This window comes from Nyctereutes procyonoides, unplaced genomic scaffold, assembly GCF_905146905.1.
Source record: "Nyctereutes procyonoides isolate TBG_1078 unplaced genomic scaffold, NYPRO_anot_genome, whole genome shotgun sequence".
In the NCBI taxonomy this organism is placed as follows: Eukaryota; Metazoa; Chordata; class Mammalia; order Carnivora; family Canidae; genus Nyctereutes; species Nyctereutes procyonoides.
Genome location: NW_026575126.1, coordinates 64,932,066 through 64,957,716, shown reverse-complemented (window position 1 = coordinate 64,957,716; position 25,651 = coordinate 64,932,066). Strand labels below are relative to the sequence as shown.

The window sequence follows — 25,651 nt, the reverse complement described above, 5'->3', positions numbered from 1 at the left end:
ATGATGGGGGGTTGGAGGGGGGGGCGGGGCAAGAAAGGACAGACAGGGCAGGGGGAGAGCGGGGCTCGGCTACCTGTGTTTTCAAGTCATGAGTTCAATACACAAATATCTCCAAAGCTTCATTAATAATATTAAGAAATGTATGATACTTCCCAGTATCTAAAATTCTAAATGAAAGATGGGATTGACCCAAGGTATGATTTCTTAGCTAAAAGAGCATAAATTGTTCCAAAGCGAGAGTGGTGGATTTTGTTTTGAATGGGGTTACTTTTGCCTAAACCCCTACAAGCAGGAAGGGGTTGATATGGTGAAGGCTTGGCATGGTTGGCATGGAGCAGTCCAGACCACATTTGATCCTCCCTTGCACCCCTGCGTGGCCAGGGCCCCCACCGGAGGGGGCCCCTCTGAGCTGGTGGTCATGGGGACAACAGGAATAAAGTGACAGTCACTTATCTTTGGAGACTTCAGATTGCTTTCCCACTCACTTCTCACTTATGTCTTCAAACAGCTTAGTGTTACGTTACAGAAAATAAATATATCGAGGCACATTAGCGATCTTCCCAAGACCACGTGACTAGGTCATGGCCCACCCTCTTCAATTCATGTCTGTGACCAGCGCCCAGAAGCCCACAAAGGACAGGCACTGGGGTGGGGGGCGTCAGCCTAGATGCCCTGGCACTCTTCCTCTTCTGTTTGAAAAGATACTATGTGTGTGTGTGGTGACAAATTCAGATAGCGCCAAGGTTAGAGGCAACCACTGTTACCAAGTTCATGTCCATCTTTCCAGAGACGGCCTCTACACACCCTGATGTGTGTGCATGGGTGTGCACATACACACACGTGCATGCTCACACGTGAGAGCACACTTATTTTTGCTCGTAAGGGTGTAACTTGAAGATTGCTCTGTGCCCATAGACGTCATCAAACAGCTGCATAGGCTCCAGTGTGTGGACATGGCAAATTTCATTTCCTACCTCAGGTGGCCTGGGGACATCTGTGTCAGCACCGGGCCAGGAGGGCTGTGTCTCCAGGTCTACACAGGAGGCGAGTGGGCACTGTGGGGTGGATGATGAAGGGGCCTTCCCCTCATTGGCATCCCCAGGACACAGTGTGGCCTCTCCATCTGAGATGCCCCTGGAGACCTTCTGAGGGGCTTGTTTGGGTTTCTGTCTTGCTTCCATCACACTGTATCTCTGGAGCAGCCAGTCGCCAATCTTCTGGGCCTGAACATTCTTGAAAAAATGTTCCCTAAGACAGAGAGCACGGGACTCTCAGCTGCAGGCTTTGGGCCTCCACCAGCTGAATGGGACTTTCCTTTGGGCTCCCTTTGGGGACCCCAACTGGGCCCCCTAAGTCATCAAGCTGATTATACCATCTGCTGGCTGGAGAATCCCATAGAAACATCTCAGAATGGCTCAGAAATATGATTTTTTTATTAAAATATTTGAACCTGGATCACATTCAACCCCATAATGTAGTGGTTTGCTCAATGACTGTAGAATATGGTCTTATCTGAAGAGAAGCAGGACATTTTAAGACCGTGGAGCCCAAAATTAACAGCTTGGAATTTTCGCCCATGCTGGCTGTTAATTGACTTAAACCATTAAAGGGAAAGAAATTTTGGCAAATCCTGAAGCACTTGTACAAGCGAAGCCATGGACACGATCAGACCATTTAACAAGAGGCATCTGGTGAACCAATAATTCTAGGAAAGTGGACTATTTAATCAGAAGGTTTGCAAGAGCTTCTGTGTTTCCCAAAAATGGTGTCTGAGAACGGTTCCACTTGGAGACAGAACCGAACCTCTAAAACCCACTGTGAATGTCACATTAACAGGCAACCAGTTCATCAAAATTCAGTTTTCTTAGGAAATGTGGTGAGGCCTTGTCACCAACCTCCAAACCTCTTTTCTGCTTCGCCTTTTCCTTGGCACTGTGGGGCTCGGTGCCCGAGGTCAGAACCAGGGTGAGTAGAGCCTTGGTGGGGTCACCTCTGATCATCTCGAGGCGGAGGCTGCAGGGTCAAGGCCACCCCTGATGCAGTCAGCTCAACCCCCTGGCTTATCTTTCCTGCAGGTGGAAGCCCGGTGAGGTCCAAGGTGGGGCTTCGGGGCTGACAGGGTCCCCCCCTCCTGGTCAGGGTCAGAGGCTGTGGCTGCGTGGAGGAGGAGCCACAAGCCCACAGGTGTGCCGGCAGGAGGGCACTGGTTCTGTGTCCTCATCTGCATGAGTCAACCCCAAATACTCTGGTTGGGTGGGCATAACACTGCAGACCTACAGGGATAGAGCCCCACCAGGCTGGGGCCATTTAGAGACAGTTCACAATTTTCACTGAGTGTTTTTTTTTTTTGTCCCCCAAATACCTCATTTAGCAGAAAACACACTTCAGGCTTCCAGCCATAGCTCACTGCGAACAAGGGCCCTCCTTGGTTGGCAAATCGTTTCAGTAACGACCCACTGTTTGCCTTATCCTGAAGCCCAGCCACACTGACCTTTCCCTGAGCCCAGGCAGCAGTGTGGCTGTTACGCCTCGGGGTAGGGGGCCCTTCTGCAGCCTCTGCAGCCCCACAGGCCGGCCCCTTCCTCCCTGCAGGTGCAGCCCCGGTGCTCAGAGCTCAGGCCTGAGGAGGAGGAGGCCCTGCCCCAAGTGCAAGAAGCAAGGTTCTTCCACTGCAAACAGGTGACCAGTCTCAGGCTAACCTAAGCAAACGGAACTCATCGAAAGAACATTGGGAGCTTGCCAGGTCGACAGGAACAGTTTGGAAACTGGCAGAAAGCAAGACGATCTCCCAGGAGAGATTCAGAGGCCCCTCCAGCTTGCTTTTCTGCTATTGTGCACAGATTCACTGTGCATGGAGAAGTCAGTCACACCACCCTCGGCCTAGCCTGGGCACTTGTCGGCCATCTGGGAGGTGGCCTGGGGGACAGGGATGCCCTAGAGTCAGCGGGGGTGCAGGAATGCTGAGAAAAGCAGCCAAAGTGTGAACCACCCCAGGAGCCCAGGTCTGCTCAGAGGTGCTTTGCTGAGGGCCTTGCCAGGGGCCCCAGCACCCTAGCGGTGTCTAGGTCCGCATTATCCTGTGGATGGGGCTCTCGGTGAAGTCGAGGAGGACGCAGAGACCCAGTTCCCTTCCATGGAAGGCTGACTCCTGGAGATGCAGGTCCCTGCACCCCTGTAGCCCACCACCACCGCCCGCCACCCCACCCCGGCTCCCAGGGCCATGGATGTGAGCTCTGGTCTGTCTGGGGCCAGGCTCTGCAGGGCTCAGGGTGTAGGAATCCCTGGGCTCCTCACAGGCGGGCATGGGCCCCCAGCAGGCCACCCTTTGCTGCTACCCCTTCCCGGTCCCCACCCCCCACCCCATCCTGCCCCCAGGAGGCAAGGAAGCACAGTCAGGCCTTTGCGTCCGGGACTCACCCATGTTGCTTTTCCTGCCTAGGGCAGTCCATCTACCCGTCACCCACACGGCAGTGGGGGTATCTGTTCCCGGTGATAAATGTTGCATTTACAAAGGCCTCCCATGAACTTTCCCATGACGACAGTCACCACGACGAAGCTTTCCAGGCACAGGCCAAGCAAACACGCACCTTTTATCTGTGTGCAGGAGCAGAGCACACGGGGACACGGAGCCTCCCGTGCCTGCACACTTTTGCGCAGGTGCCTCTCCGCCACCAGGCTCCAAGCTGCGGGGAGGGACACCAGCTTCCCCAAGGCTCTGCGTCCCAACCTCCTGGGAGAAGCTGAGGGGAAAGCAGACCCCCGCTCTGCAGCCCCAGCCACCTGGGTTCGGAGCCCGACCTGCCCCTCCCCGGCTGGCTTCCCCCGGCCAGGTGGCTGCCCCTCTCTGGGCATTTCCTCATCACAGACTAGAGCCCTGACTGCGCCTGTGGCACCAGGGCCTGCGATGAACAGACGAATCTGGCAAACAGTGGTGTTCAGTAACCATCCGCTGACTCGGACACGCAGCCACAAGTGTGACATCCTGGGCACAGAGGGAAATTCGCAGATTTCAATTTCATACTTAGGGAGGATGGAACGTAGGCAGTCAGTGGTGGGGAAAAGAGCAAAACGAAAACGTTCTTACCTCTGGCTCGGTGATGGCAGTGCCGGCTTCTGGAGCAAGAGGGCAAAATTGGAACTCCGGCCCGGTGCCCCTGTACCCCCAACCCCCGTGCTCCCTGGCCTTTTCCCAGGCTTGCCTGCCTTGCCTGCACATGGGAATCACCTGCGGAGCTTTCAAAAAAGAAGCGGGTGTCTGGGCCCAGCCCCTAGAGATCCTTAGTTGGTCTGGGTGTGGCCGCAGCCCTGGGATTTGTGCACACTCAGTGATTCACAGAGTGCACAGGGTTGAGAGCCCCCCTCCGAGGCTGGCGGGACATGAGAGTGTGGGAGGCCACGCCTCTCTTGGGGGCCCTGCCCAGAGGGGAGACCTTGCCTGGGTCCCACATTCCCACCAACCAAGGCTAAGTTTGGTAGGGAGCAGTCTCCCCTCTGGGCTCTGGGGGCCTTTTGGGGGCACGGCCAGGTGGTGGGGCTACATGGCCAGGTGCCCCTGGTGCGGGTCTCCCCGGGAGAGTGTAAATCCCTCTGAGCTCGGCCCCGCTGTCTGTGCATACCTGCATCTCACCAGGACTGGGGTCAGGGACCACTGCGTGTGTGGTTTAGGACTTCACTGGGGCTAATCTTTACAGCCCTAGAATTCATGAGTCATTTCATCGATACTTGTTAAAGAAAACCACAAGCACGTAAGGAACAAAATGATGTTTTTATTAAAAATCATACCCATAGCACCTCTCTGTCTTCCTACAAGATTTTTTTTTCTTTTTCCTTTTTTTTTTTTTTTTTTTTTTTAAAGGACATCTGGTTTTCTGCAGAATTCCAGAAAACATTGTCGGAAAACTTCAGGACTGACCTAAGCTCTAGAGAACCCAGAAGGCGACGACGTTGAGAGGAGATGAGGCATGCCTTGGCAGACTAGCTCAGTTCACGGGTGGCTACAGTGTTTCTGCCTTCCTGACCCGATCAATGCTATAGGGATGCTGCCCTAAGGAGAGCCCGATTGGGATACGCGGATGGATTGCTCATTGGGAGAGTAACTACACTGTGTGCCAAGGATTTGTAAAAACTAGAAACCATGCTACGTTCCATTGCGCAAACACCATGCTTCAATCCAGTCGTGATCAAGTACAAGCACAGCATCAAAAGAAGTTTACAGAGCGTGCACGTGACCCTTCCTCCCGGCGGCGTGGAAGTTGTACCTGGCAGAGGGCCACTTCCATCGCTTTTGGGGGGTGTGGGCCCCCACAGTGCCCTAGGCCACACCGTCCTCTGCTAAGACATTTCATTCAGCACTCCTTAAAGCATGGCAGTGAGAGAAGCGGAAGGGAAGGCTGGAGGAGATGGGGGTTCGGTTTGGGCTGATTTATCCAGGGGGAGGTGCACGAGGCCATGCCGATGTGCTTAATGCCCATAGCTGCCCCTGCCACTCACCTGTCTGGGGAGTGGTGCCCTGGTGCCTGGCAGAGAGGGCCGGCCCCGTGCATGCCCAGCCCTGCAGCCCCCACAGAGAGCACGGCCTCCCCGGGCCACTTTGCTGGCCCACCCTCACACGGGAAGGGCAGCTCAGCCGTCAGCACAATGTCCAATGGCCCATACGAGGGTGGGCATGGGATGGGGGCTAAGCCACTGCTCCCTGTGGGGCCCCTGAGTGATGTCACTACAGAAGGCGGCAAGAAGAGGACATTTCATGTTGTCTTAGTTAAAGAAATGTGGTTCGTTCGTGTGATGTATTTTTTTCCTCCCTGAAGTAAAGGTGAGAGGCTGGGAAGTGACACTGGTCCATGTGCATACTGCTCGGGGAGGCACAAGCCTCACTGCGAGCACCTGCTCTTCCTTTGGAGCAGTCTGCCGAGGGCCAAGGGCTGGGCTGGAGCGCAGATGCCAACAGTCCATAAGCAGCCAGTGCAGACTCAGACAGACGGTTCCACACAAAGTGAGTTCAGGGAAGGTAGAGAAAGCACGGAAAATAGAATGAACCTGAAAAAAAAGGTGTCGTGTCGTCGCAAAATCCCCAAAGCAAAGAACACACCTCAAACCAAATCGTCCTCATTCCAACACGTCATAACACTCTTCCCCCATGGTTTAAAGCAAAGTTCATATGGCTTAGAGAGCGAAGTGCACGGAAGGCGGTGTTTGTCCGCGTTCTCCACTGGGCGCCTGTCTTCCAAGAAGCTCAGTTTGTAAGCCTTGCCGTTTCCTGCCCCCTTGGCCGCTGACTTGGGGGCCGAGAGGAAGGAGCGCCTTGAACCCAGGGCGCGTCCTGGCCGGTGAACTGTGGGCAGTGATTCTCACACACAAGTGGCTTTGGGCAGAGCATCGAGGATTTTTGGTTTAGAATATTTCCGCCTCCACTCAGAGAAAGAAGGCAGGACAGAGAGAAGGAAGGAAAAGGAGTGGGGGGAGAGAGAAGGAAAGGAACCCTTCCACACCCTCTTGTTTTGGAAAAACTGAAAAGGGGCTTTTCACCCACCACAAAACTCTCCTTGGTCTCCTGGAGCCACAGGAGGCCGCTCTGAAAGCAGGGGGCCCTGTGGAGCTATAGAAGGAATACAGTCGAGTAGACGCCACAGGCTGTCCACGTGGCCACGACACAGGCTCCCCCACCCTCAGGGCGTTGGCAGGCCACTCAGGAAGACTGCACCTGCCTTGTTGCCCTCGGCCTTGGGGGTGTCCACAGAGTGGTTGGGCACTGTCATGGCCCCACTCCCGCTGGCGAGAGCCCGGCCCCCCGAGCTCTGGGCGCACTCCTGCTGGCACCAGCACCACACCGCGTACACCCGAACCTAGGCTCAGGCCTGTCGGGTCCGCCACCTGCTCCTCAGCCCCGTCAGACACCTCTCACAAGAATAATGTGTTGGCTGGAGCCGCAGCTACAGTTTGGACTTTCAAATTTGCAACGTAGTTCATGCTATTTTCATGTAGCTGAAAAACTGAAACAAAACAATAGCAAAGGGGGGAAAAACATTTCCAGAAAACCAGTTAAGGCTAAAAGCTGGGCTGGGGTCAGGGAGGAGAGAGCAGCAGCCTGGGGTTGGGCAGCGGGCAGCGGGCAGGGTGGGGAGCCCGCGGCTGTGCCAGAGGAAGGCCGGCGCCCACGTGCGCTGCAGGCCTGGCCAGGGGGGCAGTTCGGGGCCTCGTTTGCTCAGAGCTGTTTTGCTTTATTTGGAGACACTGACGCTTTTCGTCTTTCTCATGTACAAAGCTAAACAATTAATAAAAAGGCACCTGGAGACAGCAGAGACTCATTCATTTCATGTGACATATTTTAAAAAAAGATAAAAAGATTTAAAAAATACTCTGGTTAACAATGCACACCTCTTACACAACAAGCAATTCTGCAAGCGCCGTCTTGTTCTCTCTGGGTTAGCGGGGTTGGCTGTGTGCTGTGTTCTCCGGAAGGAGCTAGCTTGCTAGGTGAGGGCCGGCGGGGCGCCTGCCAGCCCTGGGGGTGGTTTTCTGCTCTGCACCGTCGGGTTTAAGGGAAGAAAGGAAGAAAAGAAGGCCGGATAGTTCACCACGGGAATGACACAGGGTGCCAACCACTGAGTTGTCACCGAGTCAGAGGACCCCACCTCACGAGCTCTGGCCCCCTCGCCGGGAACTTGACAGCTGATTTCTTGCCTAGAAACTGTGGGGGAGAATATTTTGGAGGTGGATGCTGTCGGGTGGAAAAGCGCTGAGCCCAGCGCAGACTTCGCTCTGCGGACCCCAGGAGGCAGCGAGAGCCCAGCCAGGGGTGTCACCAATGGGGACCCCGGCGCAGCTGGTTCTCCGGAGGCACAGGAGGTGGAGAAGAGGAAGGAGTGGCCTGGACGCGGGCAGACAGCTCCCTGGACCCCTGCTCTTCCTCCCCCGTAGCCTCCCTAGTTGGGCATCGGGGTGGACAAACCCAGGGCTGGGGGGGGGGGGTGTCTGAGGTCTTCCCGCCATTGCACCACTGAAATACACCTTCTCGTAAAAAGAAAAGAAAACAAAGAAACCCGCTTCCTGCAGCGATGTTACAAAAAGCCGTTAAAAAAACCTTTCTAATTGAAATCTAGTGTCCACAAGTAGGTAAAATCATCACTTATCAGAATTCTTTTTAAACAAAAGCTTGAGCTCAGTTATTGGAGTTGATTGTCTTAACAAAAGTAGGCTGGGAGGTCCGCGGAGGGCCCCCGCTGGGGCCGTCACACGAAGGAGGAGAAGCCGGTGAGTGGAGTCCTGGCGCCGGGGCCCGCGGGCGCGAACACGGCGCTCTGCGTGGTGACCACCGTGTGCAGGTGCGGCCCCGCCTCGCCGCCCGCCACTGCCTCGTACCTGTGCGGGGCACGCCCGCCCGGGGCCCGCCGCTTCCACGAGTTGTAGTAGGTGGGGTCACTCATGTAGTGGTTGACGAAGGAGTGCTGGGGGGGCACATCCTCGGACTCGGAGTCGGTGCCCTGGGGGGACAACAGGGTGTGAGCAGGCACCCGGGAGGGAGAGGACAGCCACTGGGGGCAGGGTGGGCATGGGGGGATGGGGTGGCCTGGAGGGAGAGGGAAGACAGCCACAGGGTGGGTGGGCATGGGGGGGGTAGGGAGGCAGGGGGTGGTGCATGGGAGAGGGGAAGTGTGGCCATGGGGGCATGTGGGGGGCAGCCATGGGAGACACCGGTGGCCACAGGGGGAGGGTGGCCACAGGCAGCAGGGCTGAGCCAGGAGTGGCCAGGAGGCAGGAACCGCATTAGTTACCCAAAGTTGGAAGGTTCGAGTCAGTTCCCACCCTCCTCCCCTTCCTCCCCTAGGCCCGCCCTCCACAGGAGGTCCGACTCCACTTCCCCAGCCTGCCGCCACCCCCAGACACCCAGCTGAGCTCAGTGTCTCCACTGCATTTACAAGGGGACGATGTACTGTCCCAGCTATTCCTGAGCTGCTGCACCTAATCCCTGTGTGTCCGAGCCTGTCCTCAGGAGGGGTCTACACTTCAATCTCTGCCCAGGGCAGGTCTACACAGCCTCAAGGGGGTGCTCTGTGTCCACATGGGGCATAACTGCGTGGTGGGAGCCAGGAAGGCCCAGCGTCCTCAGGCTGCCCCAAAGGGAGCCGGCCCTGACCACATGTGGGGGTGCGGATGGGGTGTTCTCTGTGGGATACACATTTCTATGTGATGTCTCATGCATGCAGACCTCTGTGGGTTGGCTACTAAGGAGGGAGGCCCTGGTGAGACATGATGTCTAATGTCGCCATCCACCCCTCCCTCCCCAGGCCAGAGAGACCTGACCCTGGCCACACACTACAGAAGAGCCTGCCCTGTTGACGTCTGAAGGTCAGTCTGAGAGGCTTTCTCTCCCTTTCTTTTAATAAAATAAATCAGGAGTTTCCAGTAAGAACATTTAGTCCACATAGCTTCTATGTTCATATTCTTAAAGCCAAACTCGATTTCATGGTTTTGGGGGTTGACTTTAAATTACTGAGAGCACTGCTAACAGACAGTGGGTGGAGGCTGTTCTCCCAAGCGAGTGGATGCTCCTGCTTTCCCTGCCTCAGAGGTGCTGTGTGGTTCTGGGAGCTTCCTGCACCCCTGGAAGCCCTGCCACCTGCTGCGGTGGAGCCGCAGGCTGGTCAGGCTCTGCTACCAGGCCCCACTTGGAGATGCCCAGTCCCTATACCCTGAAAATACAGCAGGTTCCTCCATGCACCCCCAGGGACCTAGCAGAGGCCTTGGACACCCTGAATATACCAGAAATGGGTCCAGAGACATGACCTCGTCCAGCTTTCAAGTTCAAGGCGGGAAACAGGAGCCTGTGGCTGGGTAAAGCCTCTCCCACTCCAAGATACCTCCCCACCCCGGGGCTCTGTCCCTGAAACTCTGGTGCATCTCCTCTTGAGGCTCTGATGCCTGAGCTCTGTCCTTCTTTGTCTCCCTAGACGGTGTCAGGAGGCCCCCAAATGCTGTCTCAGAATCACTAGGGAGCTTTGGGGAGAGCACAGATTCCTGAGCGTGGTTCCTGCTGTCTTGATCAAAAGGCTCTGGGGTAGGGCCAGGGAATGTGTCTTCCTTAGAAGCTTCTGCTCGGTGGTCAGGCTTGAGTGAGGGCAGGGAAGGCAGGGAGAGCTGACTGCTTGCCCCCATCTTACATGTGGTCTGTATAGAGACTCATGAAAGCCAGAGAGAGTCCCTCGGTGCTCTGAGCCATACGCCTGAGCCACTCTCCTCATCTGATGGGGAGGACATGGCCCCCATGCAAGAAGCTCTATCCGGGGACTAACAAACAGTGGCCTCCACTCAGGAAGCCAGCCCTGTGTCCCGCAGGCCTGTGAAAGCCGGTGGCCTCTCAGCTATGCAGAAGTCCCTCGTGGACGTGGGCAGGGGAGCCAGAGACTCCTGGGATTCTCCAGACACAGGCTGAAAATCTGGCTCTCACTGGATATTTACAGGAAAGTAATAGTAAGTCACAGATTCAGGACTTCTCAGGACATTAAATGTAAACTGTTTATGTTATGGCACAATCAACTGCTGGCAGCTGAATGCATCTGTGGTTCCTCTGCTTTTTTTTACTGAGTCAGAGCTCATGTAAATGCAGGTCAGATGAATGTCCCCTCCTGACACATCCCAAGATGCAGAGAGTATCCAGCTCTTCCATAATGAGACAGTGATGGTGACAACAGAGCCATCCAAGAGGAGCTTCTTTTTAGCAGATGCTACTGCAGACAGAGTGACCCCCTGCATGATCTCTGACACCGCAGAGTGGCCTGTGAGGTGGGGATTTTATTCCTATTTTAGGGGTGAAGAGAGAGGCTCAGAGAGCAGGCAAGCTACCCGGTGTCCCAGGCGGGGTGGGAGCCCTGGAGCCCTGCAGCCTGGAGGCTCCTGCTGCCTCAGCAAATATGGAACTGGCTCTCCGCTCCGGCTCTCCTTTGCATCAGCTGATCCCACTCACACCGGCCCACCCGTCAATCTCATACCCACCGTGGTCTGAAAGCCAAAAGCTGTTTTTGTGACCTCATCTGGTGGCGAAGCCTGACTTGTGTTAGGCTCATTTGGCAGCTAACCCTGAGCTGAGCTGATGTGAGACTATTTAGTGTGAATATCCTTTGGTTTTGCTGCAGAAATGCTAAGGTGTTTGATCAGAGATTGCTGCCCTGCCCCTACTGGGGACTTGACATAGTATCTGATGGATTCCTGCACCTGAAAAATGCTGAGTTCTTCAATGGTTCTTGTGGCCTTGGGGGTTGCCGATAAGAGATGGGGCACCTGAAATTCTAGTAGTTAAGGTTTGTTCTTCCTCTGTTTTCCAGAGGCTTTGAGGGGCTTATGAGCTATATGTATACCAAGACCGGCAAGGACAAGAACAAAGGTCACCTGAAGGAAACAGGTGGAATCTATGTTATTGCCCCCAGAGTTGGGTTTGTTCCTTCTGCAGACACCCATCCTGGTTCTAAGAAGCTTGGGAGAAAAGAGCTCACGTGGAGGTATGTCAGGGAGAGGAGGAGATGCATTCCTCTCTTAGAGAAATGCACAGAACACTCAGGATGATGACAGTGGGGATCGCACACTCGGGTCAGGGGTCATGGTTTTCTGGAGACTGAACATATGGTTCAAGATTTTCACCCTCTTCACACTGTACCCTCTGGTGCTTGGAGGCCGCACCGTCCCAACCATGAAGGATGTGCATGAGCACAAATGTGAGAAGGAGCAATTGGATTCAATCTCCTTGTTTTGTGTCTGAAAGAGCCAAGACCCCCATAAGCATGTGACCTTCTCAGGGTCATAGTGGCGGGCGACAGAGTGGGGCCAGACCCAGCACTGCTATCACAGCTAAGGTGGCAGAAATAAAGCCTTTTTAGAAACACTTTGGTACATTTTCCAGCACAGCTGTATAAAAGGTTAGAGGAACACTTTACGAGGTAGGCCTTCTGTGGGGTCTCTGTGTTGGGGGAAATGGCCATAGGCAGATGTCGCTTCAGCACACCTGTCTGGCACCTACATCTCCCCCTCTTGCTACCCCTGCCCACCCTTCCTCCTGCAGCTGTTGGCCCATGGAAAAGTTAGCTCACAATGGCCAGGTGGCAATGGGGGGAGAAGGGGTGTCTGGTCTAGAAGGGACTCTCATGTTCTTGCAGGAGGTAGCCTCTCCCCAGGCATGTCCAGCCTGGCTTAGAGGATGGATGCGTCCCGTGTCCCACATCTATAGGCCCATTTACTTAACGAACAGTCTCACTGGAGACAGCTCAGAAGCTACATCATTGTATGTTCTCTTAATCATGGACCTCAAAGTCCTACAGTTATGGAGAGAGGGGTCTGAGACAGATGCGGGTGATGAGGCCTCGACAGGAGAAGTTGGGTGGTTGTCTGGCTCACAGTGATGTCCCAGTGTTCGTGTGTGGGCTTTGACCTTCCCAAATGAACTTCAGGAAGTGATCCTTCTCTGCCTTGTCCCTCATTAGTGATTGGCTAATGGGCACACATGTGATTTGATCAGAGCCAACTGGAAACCTCCCTGGGACTCTTTGCACTTCATCTGGAAGAGCAGAGTTCTTTATGTGGCAAAGCTGGGCACCTAGAGACCCAGCCAAGAGCTTCTGTGAGACCACCCTGCAGAAACACAGGAGAAAAAGGAGCCTAGGAGTGGAGGGTCACATGACACATAAGCTGGGCCTCCTGGTTTCTACTCAGCCCTTGGCGTCTCCTCTATGAGAGAGCACTGGATTAAAATGCCATCCTTCCTCCTGCTGCTGCCTGTTCTGTTTATTGTTTATATGACATTATTATTATTATTATTATTATTTTATTTTATTTTTATTTATTTTTAATTTTTTTGACATTATTATTTTTTAATGGGGATATATTTTAGTGAGTTAGGATTATTGACAAAAAGGCAATGCTGCAGGGTCCTTTTTTTTTTTTTTTTTTTTTTAAGTTTCCTGTGTGATACGAAGTAGTGAAGTGTGTTGGTTTCCCAGGAAACCACAGAAGGACAGCAGGTGATTGGATGTGGTGGCAGTTTCTAAAGGTGCACAGATGCCTGGCAAGCAGCTAACAGAGATAATCTCAATACTTTTGGTATTATATTTGCAAGATGAAAGAGTCAAATATTATTAGGGAATTAATTAGGTATGAGGGGGTTGGTCTAAGTTGGTTGGAGCAGGAGAGATTTTGAAAACCATTTATTTGGGTTTCGAGAACAATTTTTATAGTGTGATCTGAACAGTAGTCCTGATATAGTTCATAAGCAGTCGTGTGAAAAGCCGGTGAGAGAGCCTCTTATTCCTAACTGGAGAAAGATAAAGAGCCACAGCGTGTGTCATGCGACAGCGAGAGCCTAACTCAGAGTGGTTCCAATCAGGCAGGTTCCCGTGCTCCTGTGAACCTATCTGCAGAATTTCCACTTTAAGCAATATTTCTGAAAATGGTTAAAAATATACCCTGGGGAGAAAAGGACAGCATCGCTAGTTTCTTAGTGAAAGATTAACTTCACAGAAGAGCTCTTCCAGCCAAGACCTTGCAAGGTTTCTGCTTCCTCGCTCCCATGAGCTCTGCAGAGGAGGGTGGGCAGGAGGGGAAGGCATTACCCTCCTCACTCCTGCTTCACTCTGTGTCAAACCCTTGGCAAAGCCCAGGGCCCAGACTGTGTCATACTCTCCACCACTGGCATCTCAGTGTGCAGTGTCTTTAAACCCAGAAGCTGCCACCGGTCGGGAGGGTTAATATCAAATCTAAATCCAAATACAAGGCACTCATTAGTTAGTCCTATTTGAGATAAGTGCTTCTGGTGTATTCTGTTGCTATCCACCACTGGTTTGTTCTTCCTGCTTATCTCTCTAAGGGCTCTGTCTACAGTTCTATAAATTGACTCTATTTCTGTGAATTTGAGGTTAAGGGACTGGGTGGAAATCATCACTACATTTACCATCAATTACAAATTCAAAAGGCATTTCCAGAATGGCTGGTGAGGAGCTAGCAGATTCTCTTCCTGGTGGGGCAATGATTTAACTGGGGAGAGTGATTTTATAAACAGGCATTTATAGTCTCTGAAAATAGTGGCAAGGACATATAGCAAATGGAGAAAGATTTATTCCAGAAAAATCTAAATTTCAGTAAGAACAACAAGAGTTGGAGGCACTTGAACTGTGACCTGCATCACCTGCTTCCCCACTCACATCCCCAGCTCAGTGTGATGAAAGCTCTCTCTCAGGCAGGTATGGCTAAGAGAACCAGGTTCCCTTCCTCACCCTGTCCTCACCCACAGGCTAGATGGTCTGCACCACTTGTGGCAGGCTGAGAACACTGAACCCCAGTTTCCTTGCCTAAACTGGCTTGTAGGGAAGACATTTTACCCTGGGAAAGGCAAGCTCAGAAGACCAGGGACTACCATCTCCACCCAGTGCCCTACTTTTACAGCAGGTGTGTCACTATGGGATAAGAGGGCCACTGTCCCCACCCTCAGCTTTGGTGCCATGACACAGAATCCTGCACAGTGGGGAGAGACAGTCCATTAGAACAGAGAGCTCCGGAGGGGATGGCTTTGTTTGTAACAGAGCATGCCTAAGGGCATTACTGAAAATAGCAGAGTCCTTCGGGATGAGAAATTAAGAGGAAGTTGTTAATTCCATGATTATAGCAAGTGAAGTAATAAACCTGCCAGAAGTTTAACAGAGGGAACCAGGGAAAGAGAGATAGCTCAGGAGAGCCCTCTTGGGATCAGAGCAAAATTCAGATTGACAACATCTTGCCTCTACAAAAGGGCTGCATTTTAACTGGATCAAGCCATGAAGTAATGTATAGCCCAGGGCATTGTGAAAAATAATAGAGTCAACAAGTGGTGGAGGTTAAAAGCTGGGTGTGATACCAACCATGACAGACCATCCAGAATCTTAATGGGGGGAGAAAAGGGTACAAAGAGAGCCTGGCTGGGACCATTGTTATCCCTGGTATTCAGGGGGCCTGAATGCATCCCCAAGGCTGCATTTCTCAGGAGCGGCATCAGAGAGTCCACACTGTGAAGGCACCAGATTTCCATTGAACTAGTCCAGCCAAATCACTAAATAAGAAATAAGCAAACAACAAGAACAATCCTTGGGGTGGAAGAGACCAGTATTCCAAATAGGTACAATATATTAACTAAAATGACCTGTTTTCAAAAGAGTCCAGGAGAGTGTGTGCCATACAGGGGGCAAAAAGCAGGTAGCCTTTGGAGGAGGCCCGAATGTTGGTTGGCAAAGATTTTGAAAGCAGCTATTATAATCTATCCACAGAACTAAAGGAAGCTGTGTTTAAAGAACAGAAGATGACAATATTGCACCAAGTAGAGACTATCAACAGACACAGAAATTATTGCAAAAGAACCAAATGAGAAGTTTTGGCATTGAAAAATACAATAGCTAAAATGAACAATTCACAAGAGGGACACTGCAGTCTGCTGGGTCTGGCAGAGGAAAGAATCAGGGCACCAGGAGATATTGACAGAGATTATGCAATCCGAAACACAGAGAACACACACATACACAATAAAGAGCAACCACAAAAGGAAAGAGCACCTGATAAATGTGAGCAGGTGCTGGGAGCACCACCACATGAGCCAGTCATGACAGCAGCGAGATGAGAGGAGAAGGCAAGAGGCAGAAAAACAGGGGAAAAAATGACTTCAAACTTACCAGATTTATCAAAAGCATTAATCCACATGCCCAGAAAGCTCCACAAACACCCAGTAAGAAAAATGGAGCAAAGTCCATACCCAGACGCCTCACAGTCAAAAAGACAAAGATAGAAACTCTTGAGATCATGGACAAGGGAACTTGAATAATAGTAGGAGTTGGCTTCTAATCAGAAAAAAGCTGGGGGACAGAAGGCAATGGGGTCGATGTAGTCAAAGTGTTGAATAAAAACTGCTAACCAAGAATCTGTTCAGCAGAACTACTTTCAGAAAATGAAGGTGAAATAGACATTCTGAGATAAACAGAAATGGGAAAATTCACTGTTAGCCAACCTGCCTTACAAGAGACACTAAACGAAGACTGTCAGGTTGAAAGCAAGTGACACAGACAGAAGTTCAAATTCACATGAAAAGACAAAAGGTATCAACAAAGGTGATCACACACGGGTAATTATAAAATATAGTATGACTGCATATTTCTTTTTCTTTCTTCTTTTATCTGAGTTAAAAAGCAATTTCATAAATTATGTATATGATTGTATTGTTGGGCCTATAATGTACAGAAATGTAACATACTTAACAATAATAGCATAAAGGAGGAAGCTGGGTGAAGAAATGGCACCCAATGGTGACTTGAATCCACAGGAAGAAATGAAGAGGACCAGAAAAAGTACATAAACAGGCTAAAGTGGTAAACTCCAGAAACATACTTGCTCTCCTTTCCTCTCTTGACTTCCTTAAAAGACATATAGTTCTGTAAAGTAGTAACTATCAAAACGTATTCTTGAGTTTGTAACCATATGGATATACGGACATAACATGTATAATAATAGCATAGAAAGGGGAGGAGGCTGTAGAGCTGTATAGGAGTAAAGTTTCTATATATCACTGAGATTCAGTATAAGTCTTTCTTAAAAAATATTTTGTGTGTGTGTGTATGTGAGAGAGAGAGAGAGAGAGAGAGAGAGAGAGAGAGAGAGTGAGCGACAGAGAGACAGAGAGAATGCACTTATGCATGAGCCAGGGTGGGGGGGGGCAGGGCAAAGGAAAGAATCTCAAGCAGACTCCCCACTGAGCATGGAGATTCATGTAGGGCCTAATCCCAGGATCCTGAGACAGACCTAAGCCTAAATCAAGAGTTGAATGCTTAACCAGGTACCCTAGTATAAATCTTAAGTAAATGTTGATACTAGAGCAACCACTAACAAAAATAACTGGAAAAGCAGAGTAAAAGCAAAAATTAAGCAAATTAAAATGGTACATTAGAAAGTTTTCCTTAAAAAAAGAACAGAGTGGGATGCCTGGGTGGCTCAGCAGTTTAGCACCGCCTTCCGCCCAGGCAGGGCCTGATCCTGGAGACCCGGGATTGAGTCTCACATCAATCTCTCTGCATGGAGCCTGCTTCTCCCTCTGCCTGTGTCTCTGCCCCTCTCTCTCTCTCTCTCTGTGTCTCTCATGAATAAATAAATAAATAAAATCTTTTTTAAAGAAGAAAAAAGTAAGTGGGGGAAAAAGAGGAATAAAGATATGAGACATATAAAAGACAGTTGTCAAAATGCAGATGTAAATTCTACCTTAGCAGTAATTACATTAAATGTGAATGGGTTAAACAATCTAGTCAAAAGGCAGAGACTGGCAGAGCAAAAAAAAAAAAAAAAAAAAAAAAAACAAAACCCTGATATGCACCAGCTACATACTATCTATAAGAGACACATTTTAGATTCAAAGATACAAACAAATTGAAAGTGAAAGAATGGAAATGATATACCATGTCAACAGTAACCAAAAGAGAACCAGAGTGGCTGAGTAATATCAGACAAAGTAATCTTGAAGACAAAATTGTTACCAGAGACAAAGGGGACATACTATACTACTGAAAGGGTCAATCCATCTAGAAGATGTAACTATTATAAACATATATCTACCTATGACAGAGCCACAAAATACACAAAATTAAACTGACAGAATTGGAGTGAGAAATAGACAGTTCAACAATAGCTGGAGACATCAATACATTAGTGGATGGCAGAAGGTCAAAAATCTAGGTGACTTCCACAGTGCCGTAAATCAGCCAGTCCCCACAGACAGAGTACTCCACACAGCTGCAGAGTAACATGCTCTTTTCAAGTGCGTATGGAACATTCTTCAGGGACAGACCATAAAACAAGACCCAATAAATTTAAAAGAATTTAAAATATACAAAGCATGTTCCTAGGCCACAGTGGAAGAAAATTAAAAAATCAGTAACAGAAGGACATTTGGGAAATTCACAAATATGAGGAAATTAAAAACATACTCCTAAATACCCAATGTTCCAAATGGGTGAATTGTGTGGTGTGTGAATTACATCTCAATCAAGCTGTTTAATAAATGTGGTTCACAGCAAACTCTCCCATCTGAGCTGGCACTTCTGAGATGATGAACGTCCCCAGGTCCCTCTGTTGGGATCCCCATGAATATTTAGTGCCTACAAATCTCCCAAGTGTACAAGGTTCAAAGACAGGATCTAGCAAGATTATAAAGTGATGAACTCTGGAAAAAAAGATGGGCCTCACTGTATCTACCCAAGGACCCAGAGAGAAGACAGAAGCCAGGCATAGGAATTCTCAGCTGGACTCCATGGGGCTTCAGCTGGAGGCGACTGTCAGAGCTTCCTCGGAGGGGAAGGATCTGGACCTCCAGATCCTAGATGAAATTCTGCATGTACATAGAGAGAGCATCTACACCTCTCATCAGGTTCCTGATAGAGCTCTTGACCCAGAAAGCATTGGGAACCTTGAGAGGCACCTGTGGGAATTGTAAAAGGAGCCCCTTCCTCCTAGCACAGGGCTTGCTGAGAGAGGAGGGCCCGCCCCTCTGGTGGGTGCTTAGCCACAGTCGTAAAGCTAGGACAACTCAATTCTGTGCAACAGGTCTTCTGGGCAGGACAGAACTGGGAGCCTGGCACTCAAGTCTGCCTCTCAAGGCTCCCCCACTCCCACACACCATCAGCACATCCAGGGAAGACATAAAAACTTCCATAAGCTTTGACTCTGCCCTCTATTATATGAGGATCATCACAACGTCCTTGCAGGATTTAGAATGAATTCCACACCCCTCTCTCTGACACCTGCCATCCTCCTTTCTTCCCTTCCTCCCCCAAGACCTTCATCCCTTCTCCACTCTCTGTGTCTGTGTGTGTATGTAGGTGTACATGCTTTGCACATATAGGCATGTATGTATATGCGTAGCTCAGTGCCTCCAAAAAAGCTTTAAATCCTCCATAAAAAACACCTAAATTTGCATCTCAAAACAACCCACATGTGTGAGAGGAGAAATAGGCTAAATGCTCCCCATCAACCCATTCTGAGAATGCTTTCATGAACAGAGTTCAAAAATCATGCGTCCAAGTCTGGCTACTGTAGGAATGGGTGCTGAGCTGGAGAAGACGGTGGAGGCCAGGGCTCAGCCAAGCTCGGGATGACCTCAGACTTAATCTTGCTGGTTGGCCAAGGAGGAAAATTGCTCTACTTCATGCGGCTGGTATGAGCATGAAATCAGTGTGCTGGCCCATAGTAGGTGCTCAACTGGTGCCTAGCATCTGTTGGACTGTCACTAGGTCGACCTGCACGGCTAATATGTGAGGGCTGTGAGCACTGAATGTGGGCTCTGAATGCCCTAAACAGCCTCAGGCCCCAGAATTACAGAAGACACCCCTGGCAGGTGCCATGCGAATGCGTTTCTAATTGCTGAACCAGAATTGTCTGCTGCAAGGCCATCCCTACTCATTCCCAACACGTGGCTTTTGGTGCAAGCAGCTAGACACAGCATGAAAAGAGCTGCTATTTCCTTATCACAAAAAGGCAAGTCAGTTTTGCAGCATTTCACTTGACAGCGCCTTGATTTCAGACAAATGTACCTTTCCGGACATCTGCAGCACTGCTTGCTGTTTTTCCCACGCCCAAGGCTGCAGTACAGACAGGGCGCCCCGTGTCCTCTGTAAACAGAAAGCTCGAAGCAGAGCGGACTCCGTGTCACACTGAAACCCACCTGCTGTCCCCTCTCACTTGGAGTTCATGTACAAAGCACATTTTAAAAGAAGCCATTTTATTGAGCCTCGGGGCTTAATCAGGCCTGAATTCGGGTCCAAATGAAGGTGAGACTTATTTTAGATTAAATATTGATTTAGCGTATGAATGCCAAGAGGTGGGGCAGCAAACAGCTTGGTGATTTTCCTCTCTCTCAAGACTTGGCATATGTGAAATAAAAAAAGTTTAGGACTGATAGAAGACCACCTCTCTAATTGTCACTTCAGCTGGGTTTGCTCATGTAACGCTGACACAGCACCGCTGTGGGGAAAGGCACACCCGGGGGCGGAGGTAGGGGGGAGTGCTGAGCCCCTGGGTGGCATCCTCCCCGGCCTGCTCCCCTGACAGAGGCCTTGCCCCCGGGTGTGCTCAGCTTCACACTTTAACACTCAGATGCTCAGCAGGCTTCATACCTGCAGGCCCCTGGGTCCTGGGTGGGGAGAACCTCCTGGGGCAAGATTTCCCTGGTGCATCTGCTCAGTGAGGACAGGGACAAGTCAGAGCTCACCAGGCCCTGTACCTGTCCCAGAATGGCACTGGCTCATCCCCCTTCACAGAAGGAAGCCAGGCAGGTGGGAGGGGCAGGGGTTGTGGGGGGGGGCAGTCCCAGATAAGTTGGATTTGGCAGGCTCAGGCCATCTGCCACTCCAGCTGGGGTCTAGACACCAGGTTCTACAATCACCACCAGAGATAAAACACAGTTATTCCTCGAAGCCAAAAGGAAAGTGAGCCAGCTTCAGGATCAGAAGCCTCTGGGCGAGGTAGTGACCTGAGAGCTGGCTGGTACCAGGACCTCAAGGCCTGAGGAACTGAAGCACCATACTTTACTTATCTGCAAAAAGGAGTCACTTGCCACTGGCCCTGCTTCCCTGTGCGGCTGCGGCGAGACTCAGCTGGGACCAGAGGGCACCTCGGGATGGCAGAGGGCTCCTCCCGGAGGCAGGGGATGGCGGCCACAGCCACTGACCTCTGATTCTGAAGCATCCACCGACTTCTCCTTGAGGTTGGCATTTTCGGTCAGCACAGTTCCGTTGTACTTGTTGCAGATGTCTTCATCTGAGTAGTGCAGCCCGCCGGGGCTGGGCCGGGGCGGGGACCTAGGGCAAGGATGGGGCCACCAGGGATGGCGGGCACGGGCTCAGGGCAGCTCTGGGACACAGATACCTCCCCCGCCCCACCCTCTGGCCTCCTGCCCCGCTCTCTGGCCACTGTCATGTCAGTGGGAGGACATTGCACAGCCTCACCAGAGGGCCAGCCCACAGAGGGCCAGCCCACAGAGGGCCAGCCTGGGGTGGCCAGGCCTCCCGAGACCACTCCCCTCCTGCCTGGGACACACCTTCCTTTTGTATCTCCAGAAAAGGATGCAGGATGCCCTTTGCCCCTGCCATGCTCAACCCCCTAGGCTCAAAGCCACCCTGCTGGAGTTTGGGGGTGCCCATGGACACGGTGACATCGTGGCTGGCACCCCCAGTCCTGTCTGGTTCAGATCTGTGGGCAGATGTGGCACACTTGAGTTACGGCTGCTGTGTCCCTACCTGGTCCCATTCTTCTTCGAGAAGGTGTTTTTGACATTGAGGTGACGGCTGTTGAGTTCCAAGGCAGCAAACCCCCCGTTGTCCAGGGTCACAGACTCCTCCATGTTGGAGATGCTCTTACCTACAGCCGGGACAGGAGAATGGGTCCAGATGTTCCAGTAAAGGGCTGGCTGCAGCTATGCTGAGCCCCCGCTGGCCGGCCTACAGGTGTTCACGGGCTTCCTGCCAGAAGCAGAGCCCAGAGCTCCCTGCTGGAGCTCACGAGGCAGGCAGAGGTGCGCTGGGGCCGAGGCTGCGAGTCCAGGACAATGGCGGACATTTCCGTGTTTATGTTGCCTGATGCCAAAGTACTGGTATTCTTACCAGTGTTTTATGAAAGAGTCTTCAGAATGCATAAACTTTTTTAAAATCGGGAAATTAAATATTTAATACATGTCAAAATAAAAAACTCACGGCCAGGTAACAAAATAGTAAGTAGAAAGTAGATTTACAGGGAGTGATAGCTGAGGGAACAGGGTATTTTGGCGTGGAGAAAATGTTCTAGAATTGGCTGTAGTGATGACTGCACATATCTGTCAATATACAAAAAGCCACTTAAAAAAACAAGTATATAAATACATATGAAAACATATTCTGGGAAGCCCGGGTGGCTTAGTGGTTTAGCGCTGCCTTTGGCCCAGGGTGTGATCCTGGATACCCGGGATCCCTGCATGGAGCCTGCTTCTCCCTCTGCCTGTGTCTCTGCCTCTCTCTCTCTCTCTCTCTCTCTCTGTCTCTCTCTCTCTGTCTCTTGTGGATAAATAAATAAAATCTTAAAAAAAAAGAAAACATATTCTAAGATATATCAGCAGATCAAACAAGTAACAGTGAAGTTGTGAGAAACCAAAGGAGCAGTAGAGTTTCTGATGGCTTCTGTCCCATCCAGGCTGTCCCTGTGCTGGGGCTGTCTGCCCTCTTCCCCCAGAATTCTCTGGGTTATCCTGTTCTTCCCGCAGCTCACAGAATGTCAAGGACCAGAGGGAATCTCCCAGGCCTCCTCCTTTACTCCCAGAGGCCCTCAGAGCTTTCCGCTGTGCATTTTTTACATATTTGCTTCCTTATGATCTGCCTTACACACACACACACACACACACACACACACACCCTGGCTGGACACAGCTCCTGGAGGCAGGTGAGGACCTGTTTTTCTCCTGCTGTCCCAGCCTCCAGGACAGGGATCTGCTCCAGGTTTGTTAAGAACCCCATGGCGCCCTCTCTGCTATGAGCCCAGTACTGCTGGACCGGCCCAAAAGCTGGAGGTGTGCAAGGGGTGTGCAGCAGAGAAAGAGGACAGAACCGAGATCAGCAGGTGGGGGACAGAACTGTTGGCTGGCACGGATCAGGGCGGACGAGAGGGTGAGCAGGTAAAAACGGCTCTTGGAAAGGAAATCCCATGAGGACGGTGGTGTGAGGAAGCGCAAGAGGGTGTTGGGGCCATAATAGCGAAGGTTTAGGTTCTGCACGGCTCCAACAGCAAGGCAGACATGCTAGGAGACAAGTAGCTTTTTTTTCCTAGGCTTCAATTATGATGTTAAATTAATACTCCAGGGTGACGCACAGTATCAGAAGCTGCAGGTCAGATCTGTCTTTTCAGGCCTGTTTTCCAGATGCAGAAGGAGAGTGAAAAGCGGGGAGATTTTCTATGCGCCAGACACAGGATTCTGTAATAGCATTAACTCAGTAAAATGACATGCCATTCATACATAGTAAATCCCACAGGAATAAAATCTGATTTACGAACACTTGTTAGAAGTGAATTTATACAGAAAAAAATAAATCCTTTCTTGGAGGGATGAATTGCTTAATGTTAGGAAAGCAAATGGAGAGGTGCCTGGCTCTGTTAACCCTCTAGGCACAGTGAGAGATGCTGCGGTGGGGGGGGGGGGTCAGTGTGGAGGCCAGGGTTGCCGCTCAGCCCAGTGCCTTATCCCCAGCAGCCCACGTGCCCACTCGTCTGAGGGAGAACCCCATCAGGGATCTGCCTTCCTAAGAAACAAAGGCAGGTGGGCTGGTGGAGAAAGCTCCAGCTGTGTGACCTGTCCTGCCTCTGCAGTGACACCAGAGAGCTGGTCACGCATGTGGCCCAGCTATAGCTGTGTGGAGTGGGAACAGTCCAGAATTACATTCTAGTGGTGCAAAGAACGGGTCTCAGGGGTAATTATGACAATTTTTTTAAAATTGAGGAGAATAGGGACACCTGGGTGGCTCAGTGGTTGGGTGCCTGCCTTTGGCTCAGGGTGTGATCCTGGAGTCCTGGGATCGAGTCCCACATCAGGCTTTCTTCATGGAGCCTGCTTCTCCCTCTGCCTGTGTCTCTGCCCCTTTCTCTACGTCTCTCATGATTAAATAAATACATTTTTTAAAAAATTCTCAAAAAATTTTAAAAAATAAAATCCATCAAGTGTACTAATCTGAAGCCTTTGGAGTGTTTTGTGTTACGTGTATAACCCACCGTTGGCATAGAGATACAGAACAGAGCACTCCCAGAACCCCGAGAGGTTCCCTCATGAAGCTTCTCTGTGCTTCTATGCCAAGAGACAATCACGTTTTGTCTTCTAGAAACCCCCACCCATTTGGGTTGTTCCTGACCTTCCTATATATGGAGTCCAGCTTTGCGCCATGTCCATTTGTCCGTTTCTCTAATGGGGGTGATCCATGCAGCAACAAGCACTTATCAAGCACCTACTGTGTGCCAGGCCTGGCCCTTATACTGAGGAATGCAAAGGTGAGCCAGGCGTCAGAGGGCTGGAAGCTGGAATGAGGGGCATGAGGCGAGGGATAAGCTGGTCTGTGGCTGTACCCATAGAGTGTTTCCACATGTGGCTCCAGGAGCCACACCTGCATTTCTGAGATGCACCCAGCTCACTGTTCTCGTGATACTGAGTAGTGTGATTCATTTGTTTGACACTTTACGAGTCCTGTGAAAAAATACTGTTGCATTTGGGCAGTGGTGTAGATGAGGCAACAGACTGAGGGAGGCCCAAACCACCCACGTGACGGATCCAAGACATGAGGCTCATTGGCGGGCAGAGCCAGGTCCAGAACCTGGGTGTACTACGCCGAGCTGCCTCCCAAAGGAAATCTGCTGCACCTACTTTATCACCCGCAGGCCAACAAAGACAGAGTGGATGCCCACACCATGGATCCCGGGTGGAGAGAGAGAGAGAGAAAGTCAACATTTTGGCTTCCCAGTGCCCAGGCACTTTTGGAGGCGGGGGGTAGGGGGTAGGGGAGTCAAGGCAGGCGTCCCACCTGTGCTGCAGCTCCTGTATCTTCTATTCTGTCCGTGCAAGACCAGGGCAAACACCACCAGCAGGATGACTATCAGGCTGGAGAGCGCCATCACCAGGAGAAACCACCACTCCTCGTAGAACGGGGTTTCCACTTGAGCTGCAGGGCACATGAACACACGGTCACCCGTGACAGACTCCTGCCACCTGTCTCCGGACCAGGTGGTGGGGCTTCTAGTGCAGGGGGGTGGGGGGAGGGTGTGACGGGCAGCACTGGAGTCACAGGAAAGATGAACCCCCCACCTGAGATGGGTTAGGTGGCTGATTGGCTGGCTTCCCAGACATAAGCTCGGCCACGATGGGCCCCTCAGTGGGCTGCTCCTCCTCGGTGGGAACCGGCTCTGGCCCTTCTGGAGCCCAGCTCCTGGCCCAGAGCTCGCCCTGTCCTCGTCCATCCACCACCCTTCCCGTGACTTCCCCTGATTTCATCTGCTTACAGCTGGTGTCGGGGTAAAGGGAGGAAGGTGCCTCCCAGTTGGCCCCTGGGGCCCCTCACACTCTCCACCACGGCCACCACCCTACAACCTCTTTCCAGCAGCTTCGCCTCTTTCTGACTTCTGACTTCCCCCAATCCCTTTTGCACATTGTCGCCAGAGAGATCTTCCTCTGATGGAAACAAACAGTCCCTCCCTAAAAGCCTTCAGTGGCCCCACATTAGCCACAGGGCACAGTCCAAGCCCGTGAGGCCCCGTGGTCTGACTCCTGCTCACTCCTGGTGCTGGATCCCCACCACACCTGTGTAGGAACCTCTCGTCGAAAGCGTTCCCCACTGGCTACCTCTGCCACAGCAGGCCTCCCCGAGGGCCGGGGCTGTGTTTTATTTATTATGTGCCTCCAGCAAAACTGAGCAGAACAATTGGCCCCATCCCCATCCTTGGATATGTTTTTTGAGAGACAAACAGAAAAGGTTCATTTAAAAGTTGCTTTGAAGAAGGATATCCTTCTTGCTCATGTTTTATTCTGTTTACAAAGAACAGAAAAATGGAATTGTTTCTTGGTAGGTGTTGGCTGGCCGTCGGGTCCCACTGGTGCCTTCCACATGCCCCC

General features: G+C 51.3%; 1 protein-coding gene across 1 annotated transcript in view; it reads right to left on the bottom strand.

Moving 5' to 3' along the window:
- Window positions 1-4,752: 4,752 nt before the first annotated feature.
- SDK1 (sidekick cell adhesion molecule 1) overlaps window positions 4,753-25,651 on the bottom strand; it is a gene marked incomplete at its 5' end in the record, with an annotated part of 892,328 nt that continues 871,429 nt past the window's right edge. The window contains 4 exons of the mRNA XM_055340442.1: window positions 4,753-8,480; window positions 20,708-20,837; window positions 21,276-21,396; window positions 24,567-24,704. Of these exons, the coding sequence (XP_055196417.1) occupies window positions 8,229-8,480; window positions 20,708-20,837; window positions 21,276-21,396; window positions 24,567-24,704 (641 nt within the window). The remainder of the gene's footprint in view (window positions 8,481-20,707; window positions 20,838-21,275; window positions 21,397-24,566; window positions 24,705-25,651) is intronic.